Source organism: Xenia sp. Carnegie-2017, unplaced genomic scaffold (assembly GCF_021976095.1).
Source record: "Xenia sp. Carnegie-2017 unplaced genomic scaffold, XeniaSp_v1 HiC_scaffold_24, whole genome shotgun sequence".
NCBI lineage: Eukaryota > Metazoa > Cnidaria > Anthozoa > Malacalcyonacea > Xeniidae > Xenia > Xenia sp. Carnegie-2017.
Genome location: NW_025813487.1, coordinates 8,387,452 through 8,402,849, shown reverse-complemented (window position 1 = coordinate 8,402,849; position 15,398 = coordinate 8,387,452). Strand labels below are relative to the sequence as shown.

General features: G+C 34.7%; 2 protein-coding genes and 1 long non-coding RNA gene across 3 annotated transcripts; 2 read left to right on the top strand and 1 right to left on the bottom strand.

Annotated features, from left to right (window-relative positions):
* Positions 1 to 893: 893 nt before the first annotated feature.
* LOC124452077 lies at positions 894 to 2,655 on the top strand. Its single transcript, XM_047002672.1, has 11 exons — positions 894 to 985; positions 1,080 to 1,145; positions 1,239 to 1,304; positions 1,400 to 1,465; positions 1,570 to 1,635; positions 1,749 to 1,814; positions 1,912 to 1,977; positions 2,084 to 2,149; positions 2,247 to 2,312; positions 2,395 to 2,460; positions 2,560 to 2,655. Exons 1-11 carry the CDS (start codon positions 929 to 931, stop codon positions 2,653 to 2,655), a joined length of 747 nt encoding a protein of 248 aa, XP_046858628.1. The 5' UTR covers positions 894 to 928.
* A 223-nt stretch (positions 2,656 to 2,878) lies between these two features.
* Positions 2,879 to 10,004, top strand: LOC124452076 (nucleolin-like). Its single transcript, XM_047002671.1, has 13 exons — positions 2,879 to 3,397; positions 4,032 to 4,076; positions 4,173 to 4,223; positions 4,334 to 4,399; positions 4,515 to 4,568; positions 5,039 to 5,083; positions 5,264 to 5,344; positions 5,478 to 5,543; positions 5,633 to 5,692; positions 5,777 to 5,863; positions 7,823 to 7,915; positions 9,823 to 9,861; positions 9,948 to 10,004. Exons 1-13 carry the CDS (start codon positions 2,879 to 2,881, stop codon positions 10,002 to 10,004), a joined length of 1,263 nt encoding a protein of 420 aa, XP_046858627.1.
* A 2,727-nt stretch (positions 10,005 to 12,731) lies between these two features.
* Positions 12,732 to 14,503, bottom strand: LOC124450579. Its single transcript, XR_006950109.1, has 2 exons — positions 14,458 to 14,503; positions 12,732 to 13,108 (listed from the first exon to the last, which is right to left on the bottom strand). It is a non-coding gene; the product is annotated as an uncharacterized LOC124450579 (long non-coding RNA).
* Positions 14,504 to 15,398: the final 895 nt, after the last annotated feature.

Here is a 15,398-nt window from a genome sequence, read left to right as displayed (position 1 = left end):
TAACTTTTTTGGACACATGTAGACAGGAAATCTATGATAACTCTATAAAAACTCTGTATATTCTTTAATACTTTTCGCTGGTGAAATTAAGCTCCACGTCAAGTATATGAAGACATTACCGTATCCAGCAAACGTGTTTCGTCATTTTCACTGTGTAAATTTCAGACATGATATCATTGCGTGTATATATTTGCTCTGGAGGAGTAAGCTAAAATGGACTGGCCAGTGGTAGTGCCCCATCGTTTATGTAGCCAACATTTACTGCACATAAAATGCTACGAACCCTAACATTTCGTGACTGTAGTGATAGAGTCATTGTGTAAGAATTGAAAACTAAAACTTTTATCGAATGAGCCAACTTTGCACGTTGTGTCTGAGTGTAAAATCAATACTTATTTGATTAATTTGCTACGTAGCACAAAGGCTTGCTCTTGGCTATCCGTTTTATATTAACCATTGATTATGTTGATGATCCATACTTTCCCCATAATATAACCTGTTTCATTCATGCAAACGAATTTTAGGCGCAAGCTCCACAAAAGCAACAACAATTGGCTATGATACCATACATTGACATGAGTTCCAAGCTTGTGAGTTTTCGTTATCTACCTCTTGGCTATCTATGAAACCATGAAGTTGACTAATATCGTGAAAAATTTTAGATGCCCGTGTTAAAAAGAAAACTTGTCGTTGATCGTGAACCTCACGAGGTTAATGTACCAGAAAACGTTAGTCAAATCTTTCTTAAATTGATAAATGTTTCATTTGACTTTATTGACTTCATTTGACTTTATTTCATTTGACATTTGACATCATTTGACTTTATTTCATTTGACATTTGACATCATTTGACTTTATGTTTGAACTAACTGAACTATTTTTATGATCATACGCACCAACCATATTCATATTTCATTTCATTCAAAAGATGCAACAGTTGGCCATCATAACATACATCAACATGAGATCCAAATTTGTGAGTTTAGTGAGTCATCTTTCAAATGTAGTTAGTGATCGTACCTGAGCCCCGTGGCTCTTCGCGAACCATTTCTATTGACAATATGTCGTGAAAATTTCAGATGCCCGTCTTAAAAAGAAAACCAGCTTGTGTTTTTAAGCCTTATTTGGCGAACACACCAAAGAGCGTAAGTTCAAAGTCAACTTGTATCTGTTAGATCAAGATCTATATTTGATAAATCACTGAATATTAATTTGTCATATGTTGCCATGAATTTCAGATCCAACTTGTTCCAAAGCAGAAACAGTTATCTATAATACCATACATTGATATGACATCAAAACTTGTAAGTTTATCGATATTCAAATATCTTTAGAATGTAATCAACTGTAATTTTACGTACAATCACACTAATTGAAACTATCTCTCAAAAAAATTTAGATGCCAATGTCGGAAAGAAAACTGGTGCTTGCTTATAATCCGTATGTGATCAAGATGGAAAAGAGGGTAAGATCAATTTAATATTAGTTATTTAAAATAAATGTTTGATGAAGATCTAAATCTGATAAACCAATAAATATTGACTTGTCATATATTGCCATAAATTTCAGATTCAGTTTGTTCCAAAGCAGAAAGAGTTATCTATAATACCATACATTGATATGACATCAAAACTTGTAAGTTTATCGATTATTAAAAGATATTTTAATATATCTAGCTAATCACGTTTAATTTTTATGTACCATGACTAGTTTACAATATCTCTAAATATCTTCAATAAAAAATTTAGATGCCAATGTTTGAAAGAAAACTGGTTTTTGCTTATATTCCGTATGTTGTCAAGATGGAAAAGAGCGTGAGTTCATTTTAATATAAGTTATACATAACAAATGTTATCTTTAAGCTGATAAATCACTAAATGTTAATTTGTCATATATTGCCATAAATTTCAGGTCCATCTTGTTCCAAAGCAGAAGGAGTTATCTATAATACCATACATTGATATGACATCAAAACTTGTAAGTTTATCGATTATTAAAAGATCTCTCAGTATATCTAGCTAATCACCTTTAATTTTTATTTGCCATCTCTAATTTACAACATCTCTTTAAATAACAAATTTAGATGCCAATGTTTGAAAGAAAACTGGTTTTTGCTTATATTCCGTATGTTGTCAAGATGGAAAAGAGCGTGAGTTCATTTTGATATAAGTTATACATAACAAATGTTATCTTTAAGCTGATAAATCACTAAATGTTAACTTGTCATATGTTGCCATAAATTTCAGATCCAACTTGTTCCAAAGCAGAAAGAGTTATCTATAATACCATACATAGATATGACATCAAAACTTGTAAGTTTATCGTTTGTCAAAAGATCTTTCAAATCCAATCACCTTTACTCTATGTACAATCACGTCACTAAATAAACTTTAGATACCAATGTCAGAAAGAAAACTGGTGGTTGCTTATAATCTGTACGAGATCAATATAGAAAAGAGCGTGAGTTTAATTTAATGCCAGTTACATATAAATGGTAAAGAACATCCAATCTGATAAACCAATAAATATTGATTTGTCGTATGTTGCCATGAATTTCAGATCCAACTTGTTCCAAAGCAGAAAGAGTTATCTATAATACCATACATTGATATGACATCAAAACTTGTAAGTTATCGATTGTCGAAAGATCTTTAAAACACGATAATCATCTTTACATAAAGATTATTTGCTTTTTACCATCACACTTATTGATAATATCTCTCGACCAATTTCAGATTCCTGTGTTGGAAACGAAACTAATGCTGGTTCATAATTTTCTAAAAAGATATTTTCTATTCGTCTTGAATGATGATCACAATTGATGATCATCATTCTTGGGTATACATGATCATCTTCTTGGGTATCCTTCGATCCCACGATGTCATCAATTGATGATGACATCGTGGGATCGAAAGATACCCAAGAAGATGAGTTGGACGACATTGAAGTGCAGGAGCATAACGAACATCACATCCTTCAGAATATGAAGGACGAAGATGACATTAACAATGATGACACCGTGGGATCGAAGGATACCCAAGAAGATGAGTTGGAGCATTTTGAAGTGCAAGAGCATGACGAACATCACATCCTTCAGAATATGAAGGACGAAGATGACATTAACAATGATGACATCGTGGGATCGAAGGATACCCAAGAAGATGAGTTGGACGACATTGAAGTGCAGGAGCATGACGAACATCACATCCTTCAGAATATGAAAGACGAAGATGACATTGACAATGACATCATGGGATCGAAGGATACCCAAGAAGATGAGTTGGACGACATTGAAATATTGGAGCGTGAGGACCTTTCGGATGATTCTGAGGACGAGTCATGCCATTCGAAGGAAAAGAACAAATCTGAGCCACGTGTGTCTATAGATCCTTCGGAGGTAAAGTCATATTTGTTTACAAGAACGGTGAGCAATTTCCAACTTGCGAGATCGAATAAGGATTTCATGGAGCTTGTGAAAACTTTATGATTTTATTTTTGCAGCCGTTGACAGCAGCCTACATGAGCCAGATATTATTTAATAATCTCAACATTGTAAGTAAAAAACAAAATAATTTCAGCATTTATATATTTTTCAAATATTGCCGTTTTTTAAAGGAACCCATGATTTTTGTTGGGTTAGTTAATCCAGAAATTGATCAGAAAAAATGAACAAACATTTGAACCTGAAAAATTCATTTTCACTTTATACAACTATCGCAAAGAAGTTAGTTATCTCGTACCAAACATTGTCTCCTGTACAGTTAGACAGTGGTCATTGTATTAAGAATGTATACGTCATCTTCATATATATAGTCTGTGACGTATACATTACGTAATTCATAATTTTCTTTAATATCTCCAGGTTCTGTACGTGAAGATAAACGTTCTGATGCATCAACCGACTATCGTAGTAAGTAGAAAATTTATATTACTTAGTCATCTTAGTCTTCTCAAGACGAGACTTGCAAATGGCGTTTTTCAAATTCATTAAATTGTATGTAGTTTTACTGACTTGTTACCTTTTATCACAGAGAACAGCCAAACAAATTGGCCTTCTCGATGTTCATCCCGATACGGTGAGATTCTTCTATCGTGTAAAACACGTCATCATTAATAACGAAGACATACTTGAAAAGATATTGTTTATATTTGGAAATTTATTTACTTTGCAGTCGTTGGTCGGAGTAATGGGATCCAGGAATTTTATATCACTGTTGCATCAGGTATGAACTATACGATTTTATGGTTTGTTTTTCGCGAATGATCAATCCACAAAAACAAGTGGGCTGTTCATTTGCGAAATGTTAATATGTTATGGTTTTCCCGTGTGTAGATTTACAAAAAACTGCAGGAATACAATTACGTTGGAAAAAACGATTTGTTTGAACTGATTGATGTGGTACGTGGAGTAATTTCATCTGTGCTTCATTTTTTGCTGCAATTTGTTGACGTTTGTTCAAACAAAATAGCCTCCTGAATATCTCTAACATGTTCCATTCTTATTTTTACCTCAGCCGAGTTATATGAATGAAGGACATTGCTCCGATGATCTTGATGAAGATGATACGGTAAGTTACAAAAAATACCAAAAGTTACCTAAAAACCAAAGGAAAACAGTAAAACAAAGTTTATTTACAGTGTATAATCAACTGCAAAATATTTTCTTCATCAATTTAACATTCTGAATGCATATCCATGTATCTGCGCGTGTATCCTTCTGAATATCCACACTGAATATCCACGCGTGTGTATCCTTTCTGAATATCCACGCGTGTATCCTCAATTCTTTAGTAAAAAACGTTGTTTGGGTGCATGGTAAATAACCTTTATCAAATAAGAGAGAGAGAGCTAGCATGAATTAGGAATGCTGCACGATAAAAAAAGCATGTTAGGACACGGGTTGTAAAACGTGTATAGCATAACAGAAATTTATCAGGCTAGAAATAAGGTAATCAGATGACAAAATCACGTGAGTTGAAATAGAATAACGCAGATTACAAAGGAATTTACGAAATCATGCGTTAATGGCTATTTGCAGGACTCGTCCGAAGATACATCTCGATCAGATTGTCTGTTTAAAGAGGTAAGTCTCGAAATCTTTGGAAAGTCTCTATTTGCCAAAATACGTTCGTCATATAACTCTGGTGAAAATATGCTTTTTTCTATAGAAAAAGACGTATTTTCATATCATCAAAATAAAGCATAAAAATGTTGAATGATGCGTTTTTTCTTGACGTTTACACTGACATATGATATTTTTCAGCCAAAGTCACAGGATGAAGAGGCTGCAAAAGAAGCAGCAAGCGTTGTGGCTGATGTTGTCAAAGATGTCATTGATGAAGATGTACGTTTGAATTTCCTCGAAACGGTGTTTGGATTTGTATAATTTTCTGGCATTTTCACGTACACATATTTTCTTGCGTGAAACTTTCAAAGTAACCATAAAGCCAAGATGCATATTCTAGTAATGTTTTTAGGAATCGAATTGCGGTGATGAAACCACAAAAGATCAAGGATATACTCCGCCGTCATCCAAGAATAAAGTTAGTTGAAATTGTAGAATCGAAAAACTTAACAAGGACTAATTAAAGGAAAGATTTTTTATCATTTGTCTTTTGTACAATTATTTTAGGATGACAAAGTTGACAAACAAAATATGAATGAGCATGGGCACAATCCCGTTGATGAAAAAGTAATTTTTAATTTCAAAATCGACGAGATATAAATACGTTTATTCATTCGTTTCCTCAAATGTCTGCTTTCTGAATATTTTTAGTTTGCTAATGTTGAACAGCAGGAAGCTCCAAATGAATGGTCTAATGGGAATGGTGATCACTATCATATTCCCAATCAATGGCACAATGTCCATGCTCATCAACATGAAATTCCCAATCAATATCACAATGTCAATGCTCATCAACATGAAATTCCAAATCAATGGCACAATGTCAATGCTCATCAACATGAAATTCCCAATCAATGGCACAATGTCCATGCTCATCAACATGGGATTCCTAATCAATGGCACAATGTCCGTGCTCATCAACATGGAATTCCCAATCATTGGCAATTTGTCAATGCTCATCAACATGAAATTCCCAATCAATGGCACAATGTCCATGCTCATCAACAGGAAATTCCCAATCAATGGCACAATATCCATGCTCATCAACATGAATTCCCAATCAACGGGAAAATGGCAATGGCCATCAACAGGAAATTCCCAACCAACGGGAGGATGACAATGCTCATCAACAGGAAATTCCCAACCAACAAGATAATGTCCATGCTCATCAAAATGAAATTCCCAACCAACAAGAAAATGTCCATGCTCATCAACATGAAATTCCCAATCAATGGAAAATGTCCATGCTCATCAACATGAAATTCCCAACCAATGGGAAAATGTCCATGCTCATCAACATGAAATTCCCAATCAATGGCAAAATGTCCATGCTCATCAACATGAAATTCCCAACCAACAAGAAAATGTCCATGCTCATCAACATGAAATTCCCAACCAATGGAAAATGACAATGCTCATCAACATGAAATTCCCAAACAATGGGATGATGAAAATGCTCATCAACATGAAATTCCCAACGAACGGGAGGATGACAATATGGAAATTGTGATAAAGATGACAAAGATGGAAACAAAGATACAAAGATTGCAGCAAGAGTTGGAGCAATTACAAACGTCCGAAGCAGACCTTAAACGAAGAATTGATGTTGTTCGAGCTAAGAGGGTTAGGATCCGGAAGGATGACAATGCTCATCAACATGAAATTCCCAACCAACAAGAAAATGTCCATGCTCATCAACATGAAATTCCCAACCAACAAGAAAATGTCCATGCTCATCAACATGAAATTCCCAACCAACAAGAAAATGTCCATGCTCATCAACATGAAATTCCCAACCAACAAGAAAATGTCCATGCTCATCAACATGAAATTCCCAACCAACGGAAAATGACAATGCTCATCAACATGAAATTCCCAAACAACGGGATGATGAAAATGCTCATCAACATGAAATTCCCAACGAACGGGAGGATGACAATATGGAAATTGTGATAAAGATGACAAAGATGGAAACAAAGATACAAAGATTGCAGCAAGAGTTGGAGCAATTACAAACGTCCGAAGCAGACCTTAAACGAAGAATTGATGTTGTTCGAGCTAAGAGGGTTAGGATCCGGAAGGATGACAATGCTCATCAACATGAAATTCCCAACCAACAAGAAAATGTCCATGCTCATCAACATGAAATTCCCAACCAACAAGAAAATGTCCATGCTCATCAACAAGAAATTCCCAACCAACAAGAAAATGTCCATGCTCATCAACATGAAATTCCCAACCAACAGGAAAATGACCATGCTCATCAACATGAAATTCCCAGCCAACGAGAGAATGACAATACTCATCGACATGAAATTCCCAATCAACGGGAAAATGGCAATGGCCATCAACATCTCCCCAATCAATGGGAAAATGACAATGCTCATCAACATCTCCCCAATCAATGGTACAGTACCAATATTAAACAGCAGCTGATGCTTAGTCGATGGTATAATTCAGTTTGTCAAAACGTAAGTTGGAATCTTAAGATAGAAACATAATTTGATAAATGTGTTTATGAATAGTTTGGATGAATGAGCGTGAAAGATTTTTACGTAAGAGCCGTGACTGAGATTTTGCTCTCGCTACGAACTTGATATTTTGTAGTACGCAAACTGTGAACTTCACAAATCCTTCAATAACCTCATCTTGATGCAAGTATAGTAAATGTTATAATGTGTAAAAAAATTTTTACAGCAAGAAGAATACAACGACAACCAGATTCTGCAAGAGAACGAGCAATGTTCAGGTTGTTCTTTATGCTTTATGAAAAAAAATCCCAACTCCAAGGTATGGCAAAGAGAAAACGTAAATTTTGTTCAAAGTAAACTTTTCAAAAAAAGTTGTTGATTGAAGTTCAATATTTGATTAACCAAAAAAATCATAGCTCTTTATTTATTCAAAAAATGTTTAACGTCTTAGAGGAAAGCACCATGTTAGAAGTGTGACTTAGGAAAGATTTTACTTTCTTAGCTTTGATTTCGGCTAAAAAGTTCTAGAAATTTTTGGCTGAAACGCAGATACTATTAACCAGTGCTGTAGAACTAAATTTATCAGATGGGGGGGCTCTCTTGACTAAGCTGAAGTCATGAAATTATGAAAAATTACCCATTTCAAAGGTAGAAGGGGGCTCCTCCCCGAGCGCCCCCCCCCCTACTTCTACAGCACTGCTATTAACCACACAAGGGATTGACATTATTTCTCCTAACAATTTATAGTCTTCATCAGAGGTACAATGCCATCTGGTTGAAGAGCGGCTCATCTTTGGTCAATATGAGCACGTAAGTTAACTGTTTATACAAAGAAACAAACTAAAAATTAAATACTTTTATAGACTAACCTACAAAACACAATTGACGCTCGCGCATTTTCTCTACACACATACTATGAGGCGGAAAACAAATACTTCGAACCAGACAAACAGTCCTTCTCAGGTTGACTCTGAAGATGACTACCTCTAAGGTTTTAGAAACGTCAGTCATCATCAACACCATAGGAGGGGGATCCTCTACCGAGCGCCCCCCCCCCCCACTTTCTTCAGCACTGCTATTAACCACACAAGGGATTGACATTATTTCTCCTAAAATTTTATAGTCTTCATCAGAGGTACAATGCCATCTGGTTAAAGAGCGGCTCATCTTTGGTCAATATGAGCACGTAAGTTAACTATTTATACGAAGTAATGATACAACTTGTTTTGCAGAGTTAGAAAGCTCTAGGCATGTATTATTCAATAAGACCAAGCAATATTCGCCATCGTATTTGAATATGACTAAAGATGACGAATTTACATGTTTTTAGAAACAAACGAAGAAACAAACAAAAAATTAAGCACACTTTTTTAGACTAACCCACAAAACACAATTGACGCCCGCGCATTTTCTCTACACACATACTATGAGCCGGAAAACAAATACTTCGAACCAGACAAACAGTCCTTCTCAGGTTGACTCTGAAGATGACTACCTCTAAGGTTTTCTAAACGTTAGTTATCATCAACACCAACAGTCCTTCTCGGCTTGACTCTGAAGATGACTACCTCTAAGGTTTTAGAAACGTCAGTCATCATGAACACCAACAGTCCTTCTCAGGTTGACTCTGAAGATGACTACCTCTAAGGTTTTAGAAACGTCAGTCATCATGAACACCAACAGTCCTTCTCAGGTTGACTCTGAAGATGACTACCTCTAAGGTTTTAGAAACGTCAGTCATCATGAACACCAACAGTCCTTCTCAGGTTGACTCTGAAGATGACTACCTCTAAGGTTTTAGAAACGTCAGTCATCATGAACACCAACAGTCCTTCTCAGGTTGACTCTGAAGATGACTACCTCTAAGGTTTTAGAAACGTCAGTCATCATGAATACCAACAGTCCTTCTCAGGTTGACTCTGAAGATGACTACCTCAAAGGTTATAGAAACGTCAGTCAACTTCAACAACGACAGTCCTTCTCAGGTTGACTCTGAAGATGACTACCTCTAAGGTTTTAGAAATGTCAGTCATCATCAACACCAACAGTCCTTCTCAGGTTAACTCTGAAGATGACTACCTCAAAGGTTATAGAAACGTCAGTCAACTTCAACAACAACAGTCCTTCTCAGGTTGAGTCTAAAGATGACTACCTCAAAGGTTTTAGAAACGTCAGTACTCTGATGATGAATTTATAGTGATTTTTGTTACAATTATTTTTCCATAGATGAAAGACAACAAGGTTCGACCCAATTATAGACAACAAGTAAGACCACTTTCCTGCGTTTTCAAATGGATATTTTTGAAATTTCATGTTTTTCAGTATCAAATCTACACTTATACATTCTGTAGTATCGTAGTCAGAAACGTAAATCGATGTACAAGAAATCAGAGGTCCGTGCAATTTAAAAAAGAATTCCCTTATAGGTAAATATTACGTTACTTTTGAAGAAAATGTTTAGAGGATTATTGGTCATGTTTGTGTTTCAAATACATGGTCGAAACTCTAACTGTGCATAAAATGAAGAATGGTGATGAGATACGGCAGGCTAGACAACTTGTATTGCAACAATATCTTTACATGAAGGTCTTTCAACAGCTTAAAATGAGACAATATTCCTAACAACGATAAATAACTGACATCAAGTCATGCAGTGCATGTGATGCAGCTTTAAACTGCATGCTTTGAGTCGATAAAGTTTAATAATTTGAATGACGTATTATTTTTCTATCTTGAAATTGATTTTTTTTCATTTCAAACAGATACATCATCAACATGCAAGATTATGTTTATATAGATGAACCTATATTTAAATATATTTTTCACGTATTGTACTTTAGTTGTAAATAATAAATTTAAAGATTTGTACATTACAGACATGCTTGTCTCTATCTTTTTTAAGAGAAGACATAAGTAACTATAAATGTATTGCTAATGTATTACCAAACTAACATTAATATAAATTTATATATTTGTACTACTCTTTCACTCTTTATATCAACAATCCTTCTTCGTCTAATTTTTACGAATATGATTTTTGGTTTGTTGTTTTATCTTTACCTGGAAGTGTTCTGCTATAATTTTGATTCGAGACCTTCAATGGTCTATTTTTTTTTTTGCATTAAATACTTCAAGGTAGGAATGGCACTTTAAAATGACCAAGTGTCTTCAACGAACTCTCTGGTCTAGTGGATAGACACAACCTTTCGAGGTTGAGAGTGGAGGTTCGAGCCCTGTCTGGAAAAAGATGTAACTATGCTAAGGATGAATAAGAAATAGGAAAATAAGGAAATAGTGCTGGTTAATAGAACAAAAATGGGATTTCTATTACTAAACTTTTCGAGAATGGAATGCGACACTTCCATAGTCTTTGTTGGGAAAAGTGTTAAAATTTGTGAAAATGCATGAATAGAAAGAGAAAAAGATGTAATCGATTACATAAAAGAGAAAAAGTTGTCATTGTATAAAAGACGATATCATAAAAGACGCCATTTCATAGGTTTCTTTGTCCTTGCTATTTAACTTTTGTTTGTGCGCAACCAAAACCAACGATGAAAAGAATATGGTTGGTGCGTTATGATGATAAAAAATAGTTCAGTTAGTTCAAACATAAAGTCAAATGATCTCGACGCCATTGCATCGGAAAAAATGACCTAAGACATGCTCGTCACTGCCTTGATTTACCACATGGCATCGCGTGAATTGACTACCTTCGATTACTTGGAATACTTTCGACTATGAAATGACTAATTTTTCAATTAGTCATTTCAAAGGTAGACACAAAGGTGGACAAGAAGGTAGACACAAAGGTAGACAAGAAGATAGACACAAATGTCGACAAAAACCGCATTGGCTATATTGATTACATTGACTATAGATGAAATGATGACACTCAAGACATGGCAAGATTGTAAATTGACAAAAGACTTGAATTAGTAAGTGGATACTGTTCTGTAGGAACCATATGCTTTTGTACAAACCATTACAATATTATCATGCATGATGGTAAAAAATTAAAAAATATTTTATTTAACTTTGAACAGACAAGTTAGAAACTCCCAGCGCCATTAAATGGACTACGAACATGCGCGTTGTTTTTCTGATTTACCACATGGCAATGTCTGACATTGTGCATACTTCATTCGTCTTCCTCCTTTCAGTTATATGATTTATTCTCCTGCAATGTTAGAGTTGAACAACTAAAATGCGTAGTAAGTCTCTTTCTTCATCTTTGCAATGATGGTGACAAAGAACAAAACAAATACAGTATTAAATGTGAGCCTCAAGAGAAACGAAGGCAGTGTTGTCTAGTCAGAAACACTTGACATGTTTTAAACGGTTTTCCAATTCACCCGTCTGGCCGAGTGGTAAAGATGTCGGTGCAGTGCTCTCACCTTCTCGGGTTCAAGACCATCTAAGGTTCAAGACCTTCTCCTTTTCTTTCGCTTCACATTGAAAAAATTTGACAAATACTCCAAAAAACATAGAGCTTTCGATGATGAGCGGTTAGTTCAACTGGCCGATGTTGGGCGTTTAGTTCGACATCAATGACCTCCGGTGCACAAGATCCTTGGTTCGCCCCTCTGCCAACACACTTGGCAGGTGTACGCGGTGGATGTGGAAGACAGAAAGTCGAACTGAGGAACGAGTGCCTGGATGTAAGAAAGGGATGATTAGGGCGTTCTGTTTGCTCTTGGGTTTCCTGACTTTTCAAAATTTAAAAAAATAACTCCCTGATCACAGGGAGTCATAAAAAAATTTGAGCAAAAGACTTAGTTTTTTTAAGAGTGGTTTTTTGCATGGGATCCTATCTTTTTTTTTTCTTCGCTCTCCTTCTCATCGGAGAGCGTTTTTTTTCTGAATTTATACTAAGTGTCGCATTCCATTCTCGAAAAGTTTAGTAATAGAAATCCCATTTTTGTTCTATTAACCAGCACTATTTCCTTATTTTCCTATTTCTTATTCATCCTTAGCATAGTTACATCTTTTTCCAGACAGGGCTCGAACCTCCACTCTCAACCTCGAAAGGTTGTGTCTATCCACTAGACCAGAGAGTTCGTTGAAGACACCTGGTCATTTTAAAGTGCTATTCCTACCTTGAAGGATTTAATGCAAAAAAAATAGACCATTGAAGATAAAGCAACAAACCAAAAATCACATTCGTAAAAATTACACGAAGAAGGAGTGTACATATATAGTGTGAAAGAGTTACACAAATATATACATTTATATTAATGTTAGTTTAATAATACATTAGTAAAACATCTATAGTTACTTATGTCTTCTTTAGAAAATCAAAGAGACAAGTGTTTCAAAAGCAGCTTTGTTAAATTCAATTTCATCGTTGTTCTGCCATTGCACTTGCTGTCGTTGTTTCCTGTTCACCTTTTAGTCGGGCTGTTTAGATGTAACATGCTTTATTATCTATGTATCGGACACAGGTGATTCCAAACAGTTCTTCAAAACGATTCTTTCTTGCGACTCGATATACGACTAACACCACCAAAAACACCTAATTATAAAAAGAAATACACAAAAAAAAATTACTTTTTTTTAACGTAAGACTAACACAATCACAAACAGCAAGGATTAGACAAACATCACACTATGACTAATACTATCACTATCACCATCACAAACACCAAGACCAACATAAGTATTAAGACCTACACTAAACTAAGACTAACACAGTCACAAACAGCAAGGATGAGAGCAACATCACACTATCACTAATACTATCACTATCACCATCATAAACACCAAGACAAACATCAGTATTAAAACCACTAAATGACTAATACAATCACTATAACTAATACTATCACTAAAACCAAGTCTAACACTAACATCAGCATGAAGATTAACACTACATTAACACCAAGATTGAGACTAATACCAACTTAAAGACTAGACTAATACCCAGCCTGTGAATAGCACCAAGAAAAAGGACTAAAACAAGAATGAAAATAAACATCAGCATTCTTTTAAAGGAATTATTCACTCATGTACAAAAAGAGGACATTTGCATGAGATTGTCCCCAAAAAAGGACAATTCAAGCATAATTTCCAGAACAAAGGGAAAGGGTCTGCACATTGTGCCAAAGAAGATGAAAATGAACAAGGTGAAAATTGTCAAGAAGATACTGATGAGTAGCGTTAATTACAAATGGAAATGAAAGTAGATGTGACTGGATAATCCATTCTGGTGCAACTCAGCACATGACGTTTGAATGTGACTACAGCCAACTAAAGCTAATCTTGGGATGATCGTGTCATATTGGCTTATGCGAAAGGAACCTATCACCGAACCACTTAATTAACCTCACCAGAAATCCTATAAGTTCCATAATAGAACTAAAGATATAGATGTGTGGTATCATTATATTTGAGAACAAGTCGAAAGTAACATCGTTTCTATCAAGTATTGTTATGTGACATTATGACCAAGGGACTCTCGAAAGTTCAATTTCAAAAGTTTAGGAAGTTATTGGGGGTAGTTGAAGCCAAAGAACAATAATTAGTTTTAACTTTAAGTGTATAAAAATACACAATATTGCACACTAAACCATATTGCAAAGCTAATAAGTAGTTAATAAATATAAATAAACCTATATCCAACCATGCTATCTTAACTCCTGAGACTCGTAACTTTCTAACCAAAACGTCTACAGTTTTTGTAGATGTTTTGATTCACTTGTCACGTGTAGGTAAATGTATATGAAATTATATGAAATGAACTAGTGAGACATCATACTATGTCTAAGATTTCTTGTACTAAAATACAAATATTCAGCAATAATTTCAGGAAATGGTAAACAAACCGTTAATATTTATTTCTTAAGGTCATCAAAACCATCCTACCTTGTACCAAAGAAAGCAAGCCGTGAGACTCTCTGCTTGGCTTGTCGAAGTACAGCATTATGTTCCAAATACAGCATTATGTCATCAACACATTGATATATATAACGTCAGTGTGTGGTATATGTCACGATAATTGTCACTTCATCAACATTCAGGTATTAAGGCAAAAAAGTAGCCGCAACTGCGGCGTTTACTTGTTAAGGTTTGCATAATTGTCTTGTAGAGATTGGCTATTGTTAAATATGTAAATAATGTAAACCAAGAAACTCTCGTATGTGAAATTGTTAATACAACATCTAATTTTGTTGTATTTTAGGAATAAATAAAATACTTAAATAAAGATAGAAAACGTAAACAGCTTTTTAAAGAGCTTCTCAACACCCAAGTTATGTTAAGTTAAGTCAAGTTAACTAGTTATGTCAGTGGATAATGTCATAACCTTTCATCCAATCCACTAAAATAATATATGCTGAAAGTAATCGTAGTATATTTCTGTATCTTATGAATCTTGTTTAGACTTCATTTGCTAATGCAAACAGCAACCAACATGGCAAAAATTTCATCGTTTTTCACTTCTTAGGGGTGATATTACAAATATTATCATTGCGTCTTAGAGCACATTTAAGTAAGATTAAAAGTATGTATTCAATTCGTTATTAATAACAAGTTTGCTGCATTTAACCCACTTAAAACCGCTGATCGAATGGACTGGATATAGCTTCTACAAAATGTATAAAAAAAGTAAATCAAACATTTGTAGGTAATCATGCATCTAACATTGTGTTTTGCACATACATTTTAACTTTGAATATAGCAAAAAAAGCAGCTTTTTGTTTGTGACTTTTCAATGGTATTTTTATTATGTCATAAAATGCAGCAATAATTAAGTAAAATGAAAGTACAATGTGAAATACATTATTCCACGAGTGAGAATTTCTTAC

Coding starts and splice junctions, on each gene's coding strand:
- LOC124452076 (XM_047002671.1), top strand. CDS start 2,879: ATGTCATCAATTGATGATGACATCGTGGGATCGAAAGATACCCAAGAA. Junction 4,077..4,172: donor TCGATGTTCATCCCGATACG/GTGAGATTCTTC, acceptor TTTACTTTGCAG/TCGTTGGTCGGAGTAATGGG. Junction 9,862..9,947: donor GACCCAATTATAGACAACAA/GTAAGACCACTT, acceptor TACATTCTGTAG/TATCGTAGTCAGAAACGTAA.
- LOC124452077 (XM_047002672.1), top strand. CDS start 929: ATGCAACAGTTGGCCATCATAACATACATCAACATGAGATCCAAATTT. Junction 2,313..2,394: donor TAGATATGACATCAAAACTT/GTAAGTTTATCG, acceptor AATAAACTTTAG/ATACCAATGTCAGAAAGAAA. Junction 2,461..2,559: donor AGATCAATATAGAAAAGAGC/GTGAGTTTAATT, acceptor CATGAATTTCAG/ATCCAACTTGTTCCAAAGCA.